Source organism: Silene latifolia, chromosome 9 (genome assembly GCF_048544455.1).
Source record: "Silene latifolia isolate original U9 population chromosome 9, ASM4854445v1, whole genome shotgun sequence".
Classification (NCBI taxonomy): Eukaryota; Viridiplantae; Streptophyta; class Magnoliopsida; order Caryophyllales; family Caryophyllaceae; genus Silene; species Silene latifolia.
This window is the reverse complement of record NC_133534.1, coordinates 74904587-74923129: the sequence shown is the minus strand read 5'-3', so window position 1 is coordinate 74923129 and position 18543 is coordinate 74904587. Positions and strand designations below refer to the sequence as shown.

The 18543-nt window shown below is 43.2% G+C and overlaps 1 protein-coding gene across 1 annotated transcript; it reads left to right on the top strand.

Moving 5' to 3' along the window:
• The first annotated feature begins 345 nt into the window (after positions 1-345).
• LOC141601217 (uncharacterized) lies at positions 346-1389 on the top strand. Its single transcript, XM_074421482.1, has one exon. The coding sequence runs from the start codon at positions 346-348 to the stop codon at positions 1387-1389; it is 1044 nt and encodes a 347-aa protein (XP_074277583.1).
• The last annotated feature ends 17154 nt before the right edge of the window (positions 1390-18543 follow it).

The following is an 18543-nucleotide window of genomic DNA, read 5'->3' as shown; positions in this document are numbered from 1 at the left end:
AAACAAAGATAGGGTAGCTGTGCAGGCTGTGTGGAAAAAGAAGACTCCTGCACCAGCTCCTACTGTGTCAAGTACTACTCAACCTGCTGCTTCTAAAGCTTCTACTGGGACTCCTAGTCCAGCAGGGGCTGGGAAGGGAAAGGCTGGATCTAGTAAGGGTAGGGGAAAACAGCATACTTCAGAGCGTTTACCAGTGGCTTCAGACACGGATGCTGCATCTACTTCTGAAGTTGTGATTACAAATTCTTTTACTGTTCTGCAAGTGGATGAAAATGCTCCAGCCAGCCTAAGTGTCACTGATCAGGAGCAGGTGGATATTGTTGAACCCTTGCCCCCTGATAAAACATGAAATTTGCAGTTTGGAACATTCGAGGGCTAAATGATAGCCTAAAGCAGTTGGAAGTTGGTAGGTTATTATCTAATAATAAAATTGATGTCTTTGGCTTGGTCGAAACCCATGTCAAGACTCACAAAGAGGATGGAATAATGTCTCAGTTTCCTAATTATGTTGTTGTTAGTAATAATATTCAGGGAAGGGTTTGGCTTTTCTATAATCCTTCCACTGTTGTCATTAATAAAGTGGTCCTTCATGAGCAATTGATTCACTGTGAAGCTTGGTTTAAGATGAGCAATCAACATATAGCTATTACTTTTGTTTATGGCTATAATGATCCTAGGGCTAGAGTAGGTCTATGGGATAAGTTGTCTTACATTTCTTCCACAATGGTCCTTGCTTGGGTGGTTCTTGGTGATTTTAATGTGGTCAGGAGGCTGAATGAAAGAGCAGGCCCTAATCCCCCTGCTAACCAGGATATTATAGATTTTAATGCTTGTTTGGCCAACTGTTACTTAGATGACATACATAGTATGGGGTCTGAGTTCACTTGGACAAACAAGCAAGATGTGGGTACTAGAACCTGGGCGAGACTTGACAGGGTTCTAGTTAATCCTGACTGGTTAACTATGTTTCCTACTTCCTATGCTACTAGTTTGCCTCCTGGTGTGTCTGACCATTCACCTCTCGTAGTTACTGTGGCTCCTTCCATTCAAGTTCCAAGGAGGTTCAGTTTCCTTAATGCTTGGCAGGACCACCCTGACTATCAGAGTATTGTTAATGATGCTTGGAATACTTCTAGTTATGGAACACCAATGTTTCAACTGTTTCATAAGCTGAAGCAAGTGCGTTTTTCCCTCCAGCTTCTGCATAAGATTGATTTTACTAACATCTCTGAAAAAGTTCAAGTCCTTAGGGGGCAGTTGGAGCAATGTCAAATTGCACTCCAAACTGACTTGTTCTCCCCTGAGCTTCTTGGAGAAGAGAAAAACCTGGTTCAAAGGCAGTATCGATCTGAGCAAGAAGGAACTGGACATTCTTTTCCAACGTGCTAAAGTGCATAATATTAGGAAAGGCGACTGCTCTTCTAGGTTCTTCTTTTCTAAGGTTGCTTTGAGGAAGCACCACAGCACCATTGGTATGATCAAGGATAAAGGAGGTATGCTTAGGTATGGTATTCACAATGTCAATACTGCCTTTGTTGATTATTACACTGAGCTTCTGGGAGGGTCCTGTCCTGTTGATCCAATTCCAGAGACAATACTTTCTGCTGGTCCAAAGGTCACTGGTGATGCAGGTGATGCTTTAATTGTCCCTATCACTCGTGCTAAGATAAAGCAAGCTTTATTTAGCATATCCTCTAATAAAAGTCCTGGGCAAGATGGATTTTCATCTAGTTTCTTTAAGACTTCTTGGGATATTGTTCAGGAATCTTTTTGCCTAGCTGTAGAGGAATTCTTCAAGAAGGGGAGAATGATGAGAAAGGTCAACACCACTCTTCTTGCCTTGATCCCTAAAAAGGAGGTTCCTCTTAGTGTTCAGGACTTTAGGCCCATAGCTTGTTGCTCTGTAGTCTACAAGAGTATAAGTAAGATTTTGGCTAATAGGCTCCAGCAAATACTTCCTGATTTAGTGGGGAATGAACAAGCAGCTTTCATCAAGGGGCGTAATATTTTTGAAAACATTATGATGTCCCAGAATCTCATTAAAGGATACAACCAAGGTCTAATTTCTCCTCGATGTCTCATCAAGGTGGACATTAGAAAAGCGTTTGACTCTCTTCAATGGGATTTTATCAGACAGATGCTACAGGGGTTGGCCTTTCCTCCTAAATTTGTTAAATGGGTTCTTGGGTGCATCACTTCAACTTGGTTTTCACTGAAAGTCAATGGTTCTATTAGTGGTTTTTTCCCTGGCAAGTCTGGGGTTAGGCAAGGGGACCCCCTCTCCCCCTACCTATTTGTCCTTAGTATGGAAATTCTTTCAAGGCAATTGAGAGGCCTCCACCTTCTTCCCCAAGTTTCATCTCATCCTAAATGTGCCAAACTCAGACTTAATCATCTGATTTTTGCTGATGACCTAATGATCTTTGTGAGGGGTGATGTTCCTTCAGTTGCTGCAGTGGCTCAATGTCTTTCTGATTTTTCTAGGGTCTCTGGTTTACATGCTAATCCAACCAAGACAAGCATCTATTTTGGTGGGGTGGATGAAGCTATTAGGAAGCATATTGGCGACCTTACTGGTTATTCTGAAGAACAGTTCCCTTTTAGATATTTGGGGGTAACTCTCAACCCAGGGAGGCTGGCTCCTGATATGTTTAAACCTATGATGGATAAGATTCAATCTTCTATACATCACTGGACTGGGAATCTCCTCTCTTATGCGGGTAAGCTCCAGCTCATCACCTCTGTCTTATTTGGTCTCGAGAATTACTGGTGCTCTGCTCTTCTTCTTCCAAAAATTGTTGCTAAATTGGTTAATAAACTTTGCAAGAATTATTTCTGGGGCATTCCTAATGGTAAAAGAAAAATGATCTTTCAAAGTTGGAAATCTATTTGCTTGCCTTGGTCTGAAGGTGGATTCAATATCAAGGAAATTTTGAGTTGGAACAAAGCATTACTCAGTAGGTGGATTTGGCTACTTACCCAGGATAGGGTGGGAATTTGGGACCAGTGGTCCAGAGACTACAACATGATGGGTTCTTCCATCTGGGTAGCTAAGAGCAAACCCCATCATGCTGAAAGTTGGAGAGCTATCTTAAAGACTAGGGATTGTTTATTAGCCGTTGCTGGTACCTCTGCTGATGCTCAGGCCCTTCTAAATTCCTGTGTTTTGCGGGGTCACTTCATTGTGAGGAGAGCTTACGATATTTTTAGGACCAAGCGCCAGAAACTTGGTTGGACCAGGGTCTTATCTTGCTCTGAGGTCCTCCCAAAACATCGTATTTGCACCTATCAGGCTGTTCTTAGAGTTTTGTCCACTGTGGACAGGATTAGCTCTAGAGGCTATCCTATTGTTAACTGGTGTTGTTTGTGCAAGTGTGCGTCTGAATCTCATAGGCACTTGTTCTTTCATTGCCAGTATTCTCAGCATGTTCGTAGGTTGATGCTTCAGTGGCTTGGTTTTCTTAGCTCTTGGTCTGCTTTGGATCTTAAGAACTGGTTGTACAAGCTCCTGCATCTGACTAGCATGCCAAAATGGAAGATTACCCTTGTTACTTGTTGCTTGGCTGGTTTGGTTTTTGCTATTTGGGAGGAGAGAAATAATCGTGTCTTCAAAGGATGCAACCGGACCCCTGCTCAGGTTGCCACTCAGCTCCAGTGGATTTTGAAAACTCGTCTTGCTGCTAGCAGTGATATTAAGCTTCGAAGTTGGATTGAATCTATCACATTAGTATAGTTGCTCTTCTATCTAGTAGTGTTCAGGTGGTGTTTTGCTTTTGTAAGAATTTTCTCGTTTATTTCCCCCATTGTGGATGAATATAGATGAGTATAACCTTCTTGCAAAAAAAAAAAAAAATAATAATAATAATAATAATAATAATAATAATAATAACAATAATAATAATAATAACAATAATAATAATAATAACAATAATAATAATAATAATAACAATAATAATAATAATAACAATAATAATAATAACAATAATAATAATAATAATAATAATAATAATAATAATAATATTAATAATAATAATAATAATAATAATAATAATAATAATAATAATAATAATAATAATAATAATATAATTGTAATAGCAATTTCTATGCTAAATAGAATAAGGTAAGTCACAATAGTTTCCTAATTGACCTCGTATTTTCTAAATCTTACACTATAAATACCACCTTAAATATGAGAATTTAATCACAATTAAGAGGAGGAGTTTTTGGAGACGGAATTAGCAAGCGGTAATTAATAGGTAACAACTTCTAATCTCGTTTTATTTTCTTATACAGCTGAATGTCAGACGATCTTAAGACACTTAGAAACTGACCCAAACCTTGACGGAATGAGACCAAACTTTGGGAGGTATTTCGTGGGGTTGCAAGGGTTGGAATGGGTGTAGTGGTGGTGTCTGGGAAGGCCTAGGGTGGCGGTGGCAGGCGCCTAAAGTGGCTGGTCAGGGGGGTTACGGGTTTTGGTCGTGGGGTTTTGGATGGGTAATTGGACCCATAAACGGGACTGACTTGACCTGGGTTGGGGTGGGTTGGCTTCAGGGGATTGGGTCGACTACGGTGGGGGTGTTGGTAGGGTAGCTGGTGGTGGTTGGTGTTGGCGGTGGTCGGGATTTCGCGAAACAGGGGAGAGCAAGGGATAGTTGTCGCGGGGTTTACGGCGTGAGTTTGTGGGATGGTGGTGGTGCTTTTGCTGGTGGGTGTTGGTTGTAGGGGTGCGTCGGGTTGCAGGCTATTAGTGGCTAGGTTGGGTGGAGTCAATGGAGGCTGGTGGTGGTCGTAAGTAGTGGTTAAACGAGTAGTTGTACATGTCGGATTTTCGGTATTATTGGTGATATGTGTGGTTGTTGCACGTAGTAGGGTCGTGGGTTGCTCATTGGCTGAGGTTGTCATTGCAGGTGGTTGGGGGTCAAAAGGGGGACTCACGGTGCAATGAGGTGGTTGTGTTACCGTGGGTTGGTTGAGGTGTGTGTGTGTGAATGCTTGTGAGGAAGTTTATACGGGTTAAAGGGAGGGTTGTTCATGGTTACGTGGGTGTTGTATGGGGATGGGTTGACTTCTTGTTTAAAATGGGTTTTTGTTTGGTGACTCGGGTTTGTTTAAGTAATCGGGTTTTACACAATAATTATAATATCGTAATTTTTAATTATAATAAATAATTAGTTTGAATAATTAAAGTAATAAAAGGAATAAATAAATAAATAAATAAGTTAGTAATTATTATTGTTGTAATTGTTATTATTATTTAGGTGACGGAAATTGTGAAGAGTTTATAATCGGATTTGTTCGCTTTAATAATTGGATTGCTTAATTGGAGTGCTTGCTTGCCAGGTAAGGATAATCCTAATCAACTCGACTTTTAATTATCTATGTTTGATATGGTGAATTACTTACGTTAAAGTGGAATTGTTCATATGTTGAAAAGGGAGAATTATATTGTCTTGTGTTGGTTGTATTTAATAATATTGACAAGGTGGATGGAATTGGAATTGTTTATATTGATAATGTTGACAGGATGAATTATGTTGGTTGTGATTGTGACTAATGTGTAAAGCTGTGAGACAGTCAGTGTACGTTGTTGAAGGAGTTTGTACACTGGGAGATAGTAATATGTACGTTGTGAGGGAGGGGTACTATTACATATTGCGGTACGTTGTTAAGGGAGGGGTACCAAAGAAATATGAGCACGTTGTTAAGGGAGTTGTGCTAAGTAAAGAAAAAGGATGGGCACGTTGTCAGGGGGTTGTGCAATGAAAGTGAGTTGAATTGGATTGATAATTGTATGTTCTTGTTATTTAGTTTTATTCCTACTCAACCTCGCGGTTGACTGTGTATTCGTGAACACCTGCGGTGAACCGTTTTATGGGGAGCAGATTTGTGTGTATCAAAGATTAGCTGACTCGGGAGCATTGGGATGGGAGCTTGACTTGGACCGTAGTTGAAGTCTAGATCACATAGAGTTATTACATCACTTTATTTATTTCCGCTGCGAGTTGTATTGTATTTCATATTAAGTTAGTTGGTTAAAATTGTAATAAACATGTATTCACTAAAGTTTTAATTTAAAGTACTTTGGTATTTTTGTACTTTGTTATTCACTACCTCGGGAAACCGAGATGGTAACAGTTCTATTTATTTGGGAATGTCTAGCTAAAGGCTCCTGAATAAATGGGGGTGTTACAAAGTGGTATCAGAGAAAAACGATCCTCAGGCTTAACCAATAAACCTAATAATGAATATAGGATGTGTCTAATAAAATGAACCCGGGTAGAAACTGTTAGGTGCCCCTTTAGGCTTAGGATGAGAAGGTACCCTCACTCCGAACCCCGGCCTTCCAGTTTTGAACCGGTTACCTCGAGAGATAACTAAGAGTGGGGAAAATTAAAATAAATATTGAGTATTTCTTAGGATACATTGTTGACTTGAAGGTGTATTGTTTTATTGATTGGATGTGTATTGATGATAACCAATGTTACGAGACGTAACGTTGATTTTAAGGAGGACGGGATGGATGAAATAAGGATTTGATATTGAATTGTTATGATCATGAGCATGAAAGTAATTGTCGAATTTGTATTGATTATTTGATTGGATGATTATAGTAGTATCATGTCTAGCGATATGCGGTTATGTGAAGCCCGAAACCATGCTATTTAGAATATTATTGAATGATTTAATTTAAGATATGAATGCTTTGGAATAGATAATAGTTGTGTATGAAAGTTTATTGACCAAATTGTGTTGATATGAATGTAGGAGGGTGTTAGTAAGGGCTTGTGACCTAGTAAAAAGGAACCTAGAGCTGAACTTTATTTCGTCTAATTTTACCCCTACTTGATTTAGTTTCCATTTCACATCCGTTTATCATACAAGGTTGATATTTTTATGAGTGATAACCCAGTGAGTTAGCTTACCAATGCCGTTGGTCTCATGTTTAAAAGTGATGGGGCATATTCTGCACCCGCTGACCGAGTCAACATATTGAGCAAGGTCAAAGATATCCACAGCAAGTCAACGTATCAGACAGCCTAACCGACGCAGCCTGTCGGCCTGTCACTTGGGTCTCGGTCCCGGCACCTAGCCGGCCGAGAAGCACATCCGCGTACTCACATCTAGTCCCCTCGGCATGGAGTCAACCAGGCCAGCCGGCCTGCCATGGGTCACTCGCCGAGGGTAGAACAGTCTTTCCACCTGCTCTGCCACTTGGCCACTTGGCCACTACGTGACAAAAGGTGAAAGTCTATAAATACTCCTCAATCCTCATTGAGAAAACGATCCACAATTCATCCTAAAACTCACTATTAATCTGGTATAAACTCCCTTATCTCTCTACAGTATACTTTGCTAAGTAACACACAACTTAATCTCTTTAAGTTCACTGACTTGAGCGTCGGAGTGAGTACGCTCAGTACCAAGCCGAGCCCTCATTTTGTTCATCTTTACAGGAGAGAGCGAAAGGAAGAGACAAGTCAAAGACATCAGTCAAACAAGCTTACGTGGTCACAACTCTGCTTCGGAATTACACCCGGAACAATTGGCGCCGTCTGTGGGGAGCCATACTAAAAGCTGGTCACCTACCTTACAATAAAAAAAAAACAACCAAAAACCATTCAAAGAGCTAAGAAGATGTCAAAACAGCCAGAACTTGTGAGTGTAGAAACCGAATTCTACCAGGACGACAAGTTCCCTAATTCTGAGATCGGGCAGTCCCCCACCGGCCGAGTGATTGAGCCGGTGAAGTACGGGATGCCAAGAGAGCCAGAAACACCGCTGCCGACCGGCCAAGTCACTGTCATGGGACATGTGGTCGATGCGGCCAAATTGATGCTATTCCTGGACTTGATGGGTGGTACGCCGGTCACCCCTTTCATGACGGCGGTGACGGAAGCGCCTCCACAGGTGACCAGGGCCCACAAAGTGACTCCGAACAACTTGACCGGAGTATGACAAGGAGCTGGGCATACAAGGACGCCGGCGGAGCCCGTGGTGCCAGTGGCAGACCAAATTCCTTCCCCCACTCGCGGGAGGACAGCGTCGCCGCGGCAACAACGAGGCCACCCCCGAAGAAATGAAGAAAGAAGTCCGACTCACCAAAGTCGGATAACAAGAATCCCTTCCCGCCACATGGAGAGAAGTCGGACTAGGGTTACGAGGAGCCAATCGCCACGTGTCATTCGGCACGTGGTCAGACAGCCCCTCAGTGCCTATGTACTCGAAGTCCCGGTCCCAACCAAACTGAAGCTGCCGCCCTTATCATACAAAGGGGATAGCGACCCAACCGACCATGCCGAGGCTTTCGAGTCATACATGTCGGTATGGGAGCAACCCGATGAGGTGTGGTGCCGAGTCTTCCCAACAACCCTCCACGGCATGGCTCAGAATTGGTACAAGGGGCTACCTAATGGCTCGGTATACTGCTATACCGACCTGAGAGACAACTTCATAGCCCAGTACGCCTGCAACAAGAGCAGGGCCGTGGAAACCTCGGATCTCCTAACTATCCGACAGGGGGAGGACGAGTCCCTCCGAAGCTATGTGAAGAGGTTCGATGCTAAGGTTCAGCAGATTCGTGAGCTGAACACCGAGTTGGCGACCTTCGACCGATGAAAGGCTCCGCCGAAAGGCGAGTTCAAAAATGAGCTCATCAAGTGCGAGGACCTCAACCTAGACTCCGCCAGAAAGATGGCCGACCGAGCCGTAAAGGTGGAGGACTATCACAAGACCTGGGTAGGCCACAGCGAAGCTGGGCACCTAGAGAGGAGGAGCCGCCGGGACAACGTAGATGAAGGACGCCATGACATGAATAGGTCACGGCCTGAAAGGTTTAATAGGAAACAGAACTCGGCGGGCGCCGGGGGGAGTTCGGGACCATACACCCAGAAGCGGTACAGCGGTCTCACCCCCTGGTCAAATCACCGGCCGAGGTCTTTGCCCTAAGTAAGAATGAAGGGCAGAAGTGGTCCAGGCCCCCCAAGGCGAAGGGGGACGGTGACACTAACCAGTTTTGTGACTACCACGGCCAAACCGGCCATAAGACCGACAACTGTCGGCATTTGAGGAACGCCATCGAGGAGCTTATCCGAAAAGGGGCCCTCAGCAAGTATGTATCTGGAGGCCAGGAAACAAGCTCCGACGGGGCGAATAAAAAATCAGTATTCCAGCGCATGGGAGTGATCCAGGTTGTCATCGGAGGAAACGAGAACGGTGGGTCAGCTAATGGGCACAAACGGCACCTGAATGAGCTATACCAAGCCATCAACTTTGTGCCCAAAACAGCGACCCCCGCTTCCACCGTCCCCGATATAACCATCGGAAAGAAGGACTACGAAGGAGTCATCGCCCCGCACATCGATTCGCTCGTAGTCCACCTAGACATAGCCAACCACTTGGTGAAGAGGTGCCTGATTGACACAGGCGCCTACACGAACATCATGTTCAGGGAGTGATTTCTCAATCTCGGTCTGAAGATTGAAGACCTCAACCCCTGCACCAACCCCAGTATGCCTTCTCCGGCCCGCCAGTACCCCGGGGTCAATCAGACTGCCGGTCATGTTCGGCCAAGCAAATGCGGCCAAAAATGTTTGGTCTGAGTTCGTGGTTATTGATGGTTCATCTGCCTACAATGTCCTCATAGGCCGGGTCACTTTGAGCGAGGCCGATGCTGTGATGTCCATCCGGGCCCTGACATTGATGTATGTCTCGGACCGGGGGGAAGCACAAAAGCTCGTCTCAAAGGACGAGAGAGACGAAATTGTCAATGTCAAGTATCCGCGCGAGAGGGTGCAACATGCAATCCCTCAAAGTGGCGAAGAAATCAGAGAAGGGGAAGAGCCCATCCTTACAGCAGGAGGGTGATCCGATGCACACCAACGTCGGCATGGTCGAAGGAGCCGAGACCGAGGAAGTGGAAATTGACCCAGGGTCTACACGGCACGGCTCAACTTGGCAGTGTATCAAAACCGAGTAAGAAGAGCATACAACTGTAGGGTCCACAAAAGAGACTTAAGAGTAGGAGATCTAGTCCTAAGAAAGTTGGCCGCAACAAACAAAGGAAACATCCATGGAAAAATGACGGCCAACTGGGAAGGACCCTACAAAGTGGTTGAATAAATGAGGCCGGGGACATACCGGCTGACAGATATGGAGGGTGTTCCTCTAATGAGCCACTGGAACACGGACAACCTTAGGAAATATTTTGTATAGCGGCGGAGGTGTCCGAGACCGTTGTGGACACCCCAGCGCGTAATTATACCTTATGAAGAATGATCCAAATTTTCCATCAAGATGCTTGTCCCCTCCGTAGTCGTACCAAGGTAGACGCCACGGCCAAAGCCGGGCAGTCACCGCAATGGCAATTGATACTCGCGAAAGCGACCAACATGCTTAGTAGACGCCACGGCAGTCACTACAAATGCAGTTGATACTCGCAAAAGTGACCAACATGCTTAGGAACGTATAAGTACAGTTGAGAAACGCAAATCTGACCGCCTCGGCCAATCCGGGAGTGGCAGAGGAAGCGATCAATATGTCTACAGTCTATTTAACGCTGTCGAGCCGTAACCTCGATTGCCTCGGCCAAAGCCGGGAGTGACGGGGACACAACGACCGATACGCTAACATGTTCACAACGGCGGTTGGGAAGCGCAAATCTGACTGCTCCGGCTAAGACCGGGAGTGGAGGAGGAAGCGACTGACATGCCAACATGTTTAAAAACGTTTAAGTACAATTGAGATGCGCCTTCTAACTACCTCGGCCAAGCCGAAAGTAAAAACGAAAAAGCACTCAATATGTTGAAACGTAAGAAGACAACTTATGGAGGCAAAATAAACAAACTATATTGAAAAATGTTTACAGGTGAGGCAAAACAAAGTCGACGGCCGTCCCCATAGAGATAGCCTAAACACAACCTACCAAAGTTTAACAAAAACAAAAGGTACAACAAAAGGTTACAGACATAAGACTTTAAGCGCCAAAAGGATGGCAGGGAGGAAAGGCTCAATAGTTGGCCCCGACAGTGAAGTCGCATCGAAGGGCGGGTGAATCTGGTGACGACCACCCGTCTCCCTATGCTTGTTTCTGCTCACCACCGGCAGCAGTAGCAGCATCACCATCAGTGGGCGGCCCAGAAGCCGATTTGGCAGCTTCACCTGCCTTTGCCCTCTCAGCTTCCTCCCTGGCCGCCTTCACCTTAGCATCCCGGGCCTCCTTCTCCGCAGCCTCCTCAGCGGCCTTCGCTGCCTTTGCCTTCTCCGCAGCAGCCGCCTTCTCATCAAGAAGTCGGTCAAAATCTTTCCACGGGAAGGAGTTTTCAGGAAGGAGCTCTTTAATTACTTCCCTGGTAGCATCTTCGGCCTGGTCCCGGTACTGGGCACACATGTCAGGGATGATGACATTTTTCAGCGTCTCAATGTCCTCCTCCCTCTGGGCAAGGATAGCCTTTGTGTTCTTGTGCTCCTTCGCCTCAGCCGAATGCAGAGCCTTCCATCTCTCCTTCTGCTCAACCACGGCCTTATAGCCGCCCTCAAATTTGTCTTTCTCCTCCAGCAGCTTAGCAGCGTCAGCCTCCGCAGCCTCAACCTTGGCTCTCTCGGCTAAGACCGCCTTTTCAGCGTCCTCCCTATGCTTACGCTCAGCGAGGAGGTCCTTCATGGCGGCCTGGGAGTCTTTCTTCGACTTCTCGGCCTCCTTCTTAGAAGCAGCAAGCTCGATCCTAAGCCGTTCAAGCACAGGGCCAGTTGAAGCCATGACCGTTTCTTGCTCCATAATATGAGCGCCGGCTAGTTCAGTCCACTTCGCCAGCCTCTTGGACAACCTTGCGCCCTCCGCCACAAGCTGAGCGGGGGAAACCTTCTGGGATGAGGAGTCGGCAGTGGCATTTTTATCGCCCGTCTGCACAAGCTGCTTCTCCAATTGCCGTTCAGTGCGAACGACAGCTGACGGCGGCTGATCTACAAAAAATCCAGACAAAGCATCCATGTCAACATTCATTGACATGTCAGAGAGCCTGTCATCAGGAATGCCCAATGAACCTGCTAAATCCGAGCCATGGGTTAGATCCGTACCAGTCCTGGCCTTCTTGAGCAGAGGGTCGGCTGGTCCCTTTCCTTTCGCGGCCTCGGTAACAGCAGCAGCGGCAGGCTTGGCCTCTTTTCTCTTATTTGAAGGAGGAGGACCCTCCACAACGGTGACCTCCTCTTCAACATCAACGACCACCTGCTCCTTTTGGATTACGGGGATTGAAGACTGGGCCGGAGTAGACGCCGTCGCCGCCGTAGACGTTGTCTTTGGTCTCCGGCGCGGCACGTTACCGGCAATCTGCGCTTGAGCCGCCGCCACATCCAGTGCCTTCAACTGATGCTCCATAAGTTCGTGAGGGGCCGGTCTGCGATCACGTGGCAAGGCCTTAGGATGCAGCTCAACAACTCTCCCGTTCTCGTCAAGTCCCAACCTCTGGAGGATGGAGATAGGCAGTTCTAGGCCAAATCGGTCTGCAAAAGAAACGAAGCAGGAGTCAAGCAAAAGAAATAAACCAAGGTTCAAATACAGAAACATAAAAAGCAAAGATGGGCCTCATACCGACCCCACTCACCCCGGGCCGAGGGTGGTATGAGGCCGACGTGGCAGAGCGGCCATCATGAAGAAGAACGATCTACGTCTGGGGCATCCATCCCTTCGGCGTGCCATCCTTCTCGGCCTCAAAAACACCTCATTGCCGCGTTTCGTCCTCATTAAGATAGACCCTGCTGGCTTCCATCTTAAGCTTACTCCGGGAGACATATTTGTCATGCTCCCCTTGATTCTCACACCGCAAATTGACGCGGCTCTGAAAGGACCGGGACAGCGAGTAGTCCTCCGGAACCTCAAACCTTAATACCCACTGCCCCTTCCAGTCCTTGCAAGACGTCAACTTGGAAATGGTAACATAACCCGCCTCGGTCTGTATGCTATACCACCCCGTGCCACCTAGGGTAGTCTGTCGAAGATGGTGGAGCCGGCGGAATAGGTTCACCGTTGGGGCCTCCCCTTTAAAAAGACACAACCATACAAAGCCAATAATCGTCCTGATGGCCAACGGATGCAGTTGGGCCACGGCGACATTCATGGCTTTAATTATGGCAGCAACGTATTCATTCAGAGGAACCCGGAGCCCATACTCCAGGTGTCTGATGTATACGCCGATACAACCCTCGGGAGGGCAACAGACGGCCTGACCCTCCTCAGGGACAATTATTTTATACCCCCTGCCGAAGGAGTAATGATCTTCAAAAAGGTCAGGACCGGAACAACTGGCAAACTTGTTCGTCCAAGCACGATCAGGATTGATCGAACAGGCGTCGCCGTGCCACGAGAAATGCGGCCTCTTTACGACAGAAGGGGTCGCATCATCATCGTCATCATCAAAACCGTCCAAAAATTGCTCATCAATTTCAGGAGAAGGCGGCTTGAGACCCCCAAACCCTATCGGGGTGACAACCAGTGGCTCCTGTTCATCAGGATGCGACGGTTCGCCCCGGCCTTGCAGGTCTTGGGTTGAGCATCCGCAGAGGACATAGTGACAACAAAAACTTAACAATTAAAAGTTGGAAAAATTTGTTTGTTTACCTTGGAAAAAGTGCTACGCCGAGTAACGCTTTGAAGACTAGAGAGAAATTTCTGCGAAAAAACTGAGAGAGAGGAAATTTTTTTTTGAGAAAATGAAGTTTGATGGCCAAAAAACGGGGCACACTGCTCTATTTATAGAGCAAAGCCCATGAAGCGGACCAATCAGGGCAAAGCCCATGAAACGTCCACCAATCAATGCCAAGCCACGTATCGAGCATACAGCCACGGAATGTCAATCGACATACAGTTACCAAACTTCTTCGACACACTCCTTGGTATCTGCTTGCTAACGGCCAGCTGATCAGCAAAGCAAAGACAGCACCGGCCGGGGGCAATCAAAAGTACAAACGGCACTCTCAACCTTGGTCTCGTCCAGCGCCATTTTCTTTTCCACATAGGATGTCCATTACACATCCATGTGGAGGGGGGATATGGTACGGCCTGAACAGAACCATGCCGAGGAAGAAGAAGCCGGTGAAGAAGTTCAACTTGTGCAGAATACGCTCAACACTCATCGAAGGTCCATACCACGGCATAGACTACGCTGGGGGCAAATTGATGGGGCATATTCTGCACCCGCTGACCGAGTCAACATATTGAGCAAGGTCAAAGATATCCACAAAGAAGTCAACGTATCGATGACGGCCCGACGCACGGCTGTCGGCTGTCACTGGGTCTCGGTCCCGCACCTAGCCGGCCGAGAAGCACATCCGCGTACTCACATCAAGTCCCCTCGGCATGGAGTCAACCAGGCCAGCCGGCCTGCCATGGGTCCCTCGGCCGAGGGTAGAACAGTCTTTCCACCTGCTCTGCCACTTGGCCACTACGTGACAAAAGGTGAAAGTCTATAAATACTCCTCAATCCTCATTGAGAAAACGATCCACAATTCATCCTAAAACTCACTATTAATCTGGTATAAACTCCCTTATCTCTCTACAGTATACTTTGCCAAGTAACACACAACTTAATCTCTTTAAGTTCACTGACTTGAGCGTCGGAGTGAGTACGCTCGGTACCAAGCCGAGCCCTCAGTTTGTTCATCTTTACAGGAGAGAGCGAAAGTAAGAGACAAGTCAAAGACATCAGTCAAACAAGCTTAGGGGTCACAACTCTGCTTCGGAATTACACCCGGAACAAAAAGTTTTATGGGTTGGGAGAAATAAATATTTTAGTAGACAGTGGTCGGAATATTCCTGTACAGTTAAGTTTTCGACAAACGATTTTGTAAAATCTCTCATTTACTTTGTACTTAAGATTTTTACCTAATTCCAACTCCACTGTTTAAAGGACTCCAATATGTTTTCAAATTGATAAGCCACGTTGTAAGGTGAATTTTGGACAATTAATAGTGATTTTTACAAGTTGACCTAAATGTTTGACTTTTTGCTGATCAGTTTTTGTTTCGACCCACTGAATTGTAAAAATCTTTATAAATTGATTATTCGAGATTTGGACTTGATTCTTTTTCTCATTCTTTAAAAACTCTTTATATTCTCTGGAAAATATGAAAACTCAATGTGGAATGTAATGGTTAATTAATGGTGAATTTTGAAAGTTACAGCTTGACCTTAATTTCCGAAAACGCAAGTTTTACAAAAAAAAAAAAAAAAAATTAGTGTAAATGTTTTATCAAATCTTAACCTATGTTATTTGAGAGATATGAGTGGATACGGGGGACCTAATGGGTATAATTAACCACACCTTATCTTTGCAAGTATAGAATGTTTAAAATGTTGAGCCATCTTACCTCGGATAGAAACTTACGTTGCCTTAGCTTGTTCTACCTTTTATAGAACCATGCCGCCAAAAAGATCTACACCTACACCCTATACCATGTCCCAAGAGGAGATTGACCGTTTGATAGCTATGAATGAGGCTCTAAATGCGGCATTGAAGGCTAAGGGGTCGGTTCAGGATCCGGCAAAGATGAGTGCTAGCATTGCAAGGCACAACCCGACAAAATATGACGGCTTAGGAGAACCATCTTTACTTGGGGATTGGCATAGGGAATTTGATAACCTTTTTGAGTTGCTAGGATGTTCTGCGGAGTTGCAAGTAAATCAAGCTGCTTACTATTTGAGAGGAAAAGCGGGTTTGTGGTGGAATCGTAGTAAGGAAGTCTTAAGGGAAGCTTGGAGGGAGAGTGATGAACCTTTTATCACTTGGAAAGGTTTTAAGGAGACTATGAGGGCTGTGTTTGTACCAGAACATATTAGAAGTAAGATGAGAGCTGAGTTTGATTCTTTCAAAATGACTGAAGAGATGACAGTAGAGAGTTATCACAATAGGTTTATGGAATTAGCAGAATACGTGTCTGATTTGAACTTCAGTGAGGAGATGTTAGCATTAAGGTTTGAGAAGGGGTTGACAACAACCATTAAGAAGAGGCTTGGAGCTGATCAGCCAAGTAGTATGGAGGATGTTTATCAGAGAGCTGGTCACGCAGAAAGGATTGCGGATATGTTACAGGAAGAGAAGAAGGTGAAGGGGGAAAAGAGGAAGAGTGAGACACCAAGTGAGGGAGTTGGGGGTAGTAAGAAGCAAAACTATACTCAATCTAAACAATTTTCTGTGGGTGGACCTAGTTATGGAAGTGGAGTGAGCTTGGGTGGTAGTAGTTGGAGTCAGCATTCTGGTGCGGCCTTTGGGTGGAGATGTTACAATTGCAACAAGTTAGGTCACCGAGCTTTTGAGTGTAGGAGTGCACCCAGGATTGATAATAAAGGAGGTAATCAAAGGGGCTATCGAACTCCAGGACCAAGTGTTGGGAGCAATAGGTATCCGGGACAATGGAGTACCATAGGAGCTACAACAATAGACAGGGCAATGGGGGTAATCAGAGCAATGGTGGAAAGACTTTTGGCACAGCCAGTACCGTGCAAGGAAATGGGGAGAAGGGTAACTAGTTAGTGAGATGATTAGACTCTCACCATTTATATAAATATTTTAATTGTTAATAGTTTAATAAAGTAGTTTCGAAACTTCGGGGCGAAGTTTATTTTTAGGGGGGGTAGAATGTAATACCTCATATTTTAAGTTTATTCTTACAATACATTCTTATGTTTTGGAAATTAGTTTTGTGATACATTCTAATAAGTATGATACGATTTTATAATAATTAAGTGAGTTTAATAATTAGTTTATTTTATAATTGATTATGTTGAATGATGCGTAGTTATAAGTATTGTGATAGTAGTTGGGGGCGAACTTCGGGACGAAGTTCATTTTATGGGGGGAAAACGGTAATACCCCGTATTTTGTTATTAGTAATTTATGAAATTTAATAATTAGTTAAAAGCATTTCTAATAATAATTACAAATAAAACGTTGGTTGAATAATAAATTATGTAAACCAAGTCAGGAATTGGGCTTAGCTAGTAATCGGGTATTGGACACGTGCCATTAACTAGTGGGCCAAAATTTAATAGATAGGGTAGGAGTGTGATCGGGAATTATATCGGGAGTTTATAATATAATATGGAAATAATAAATATATAAAGATAATAATTATATTGATAATAATAATAAGTTATGGCGATAATAAATTAGTAAAGATAAAATAAGAGAATCCTACTTATGGTAATAGTAGTAGTAATAATAATAATAATAATAATAATAATAATAATAATAATAATAATAATAATAATAATAATAATAATAATAATAATAATAATAATAATAATAATAATAATAATAATAATAATAATAATAATAATAATAATAATAATAATAATAATAATAATAATAATAATAATAATAATAATAATAATAATAATAATAATAATAATAATAATAATAATAATAATAATAATAATAATAATAATAATAATAATAATAATAATAATAATAATAATAATAATAATAATAATAATAATAATAATAATAATAATAATAATAATAATAATAATAATAATAATAATAATAATAATAATAATAATAATAATAATAATAATAATAATAATAATAATAATAATAATAATAATAATAATAATAATAATAATAATAATAATAATAATAATAATAATAATAATAATAATAATAATAATAATAATAATAATAATAATAATAATAATAATAATAATAATAATAATAATAATAATAATAATAATAATAATAATAATAATAATAATAATAATAATAATAATAATAATAATAATAATAATAATAATATACGTGGCCTGCACTTTACTAGCTTTTCCAATATGGAGCACAGACTGGATATCAAGAGAGAGGAACTTAATTGTTGTTTTCAGGAACTCTAGCAAGCTCCCTTATCTGAGGTTCTTATTAACAAAGAGCAGACTCTATCTCAAGATTTCTGGAAACTAAAGGATATTGAAGCAAAAATTTTTATTCAGAGAGCTAAATTGCATGACCTCAAGCATAATGATACCTGCTCTTCTTTCTTCTTTGCTAAGATTAAGGAAAGACAGCAAAGTCAGTATGTTAGTGAGATTCAGGATACTCATGGGGTAACTCACTATGGGATTCAGAATGTGGGAGATGCTTTTGTTGACTACTATCAGCAACTTCTGGGTATTGCTATCCCTGTTCAGGATATTGACCCCATTATACTGAACAATGGCCCTTGCCTTGCTGCTGCTGATTGTGCTTTACTCACTGCCCCCATCACTAGGTCAGATATTAAGAGTGCCCTCTTCTCTATTCACTCTAACAAAAGTCCTGGTTTAGATGGCTTCTCTGCTGGGTTTTTCAAATCTGCTTGGGGTATTATTGAGGAGGATTTTTGCTTGCAGTGGAAGATTTTTTGAACTGTTTTTTACCAAAGCAAGCAAATGTTACTCTTGTTTCTTTGATACCTAAGAAGAAATATGTGCAAAGTGTCAAAGATTTCAGGCCTATCTCTTGCTGCTCTATTATTTACAAGACCATTAGCAAGATTTTGACTGGCAGATTGCAGACTGTC

Coding starts and splice junctions, on each gene's coding strand:
- LOC141601217 (XM_074421482.1), top strand. CDS start 346: ATGAAATTTGCAGTTTGGAACATTCGAGGGCTAAATGATAGCCTAAAG.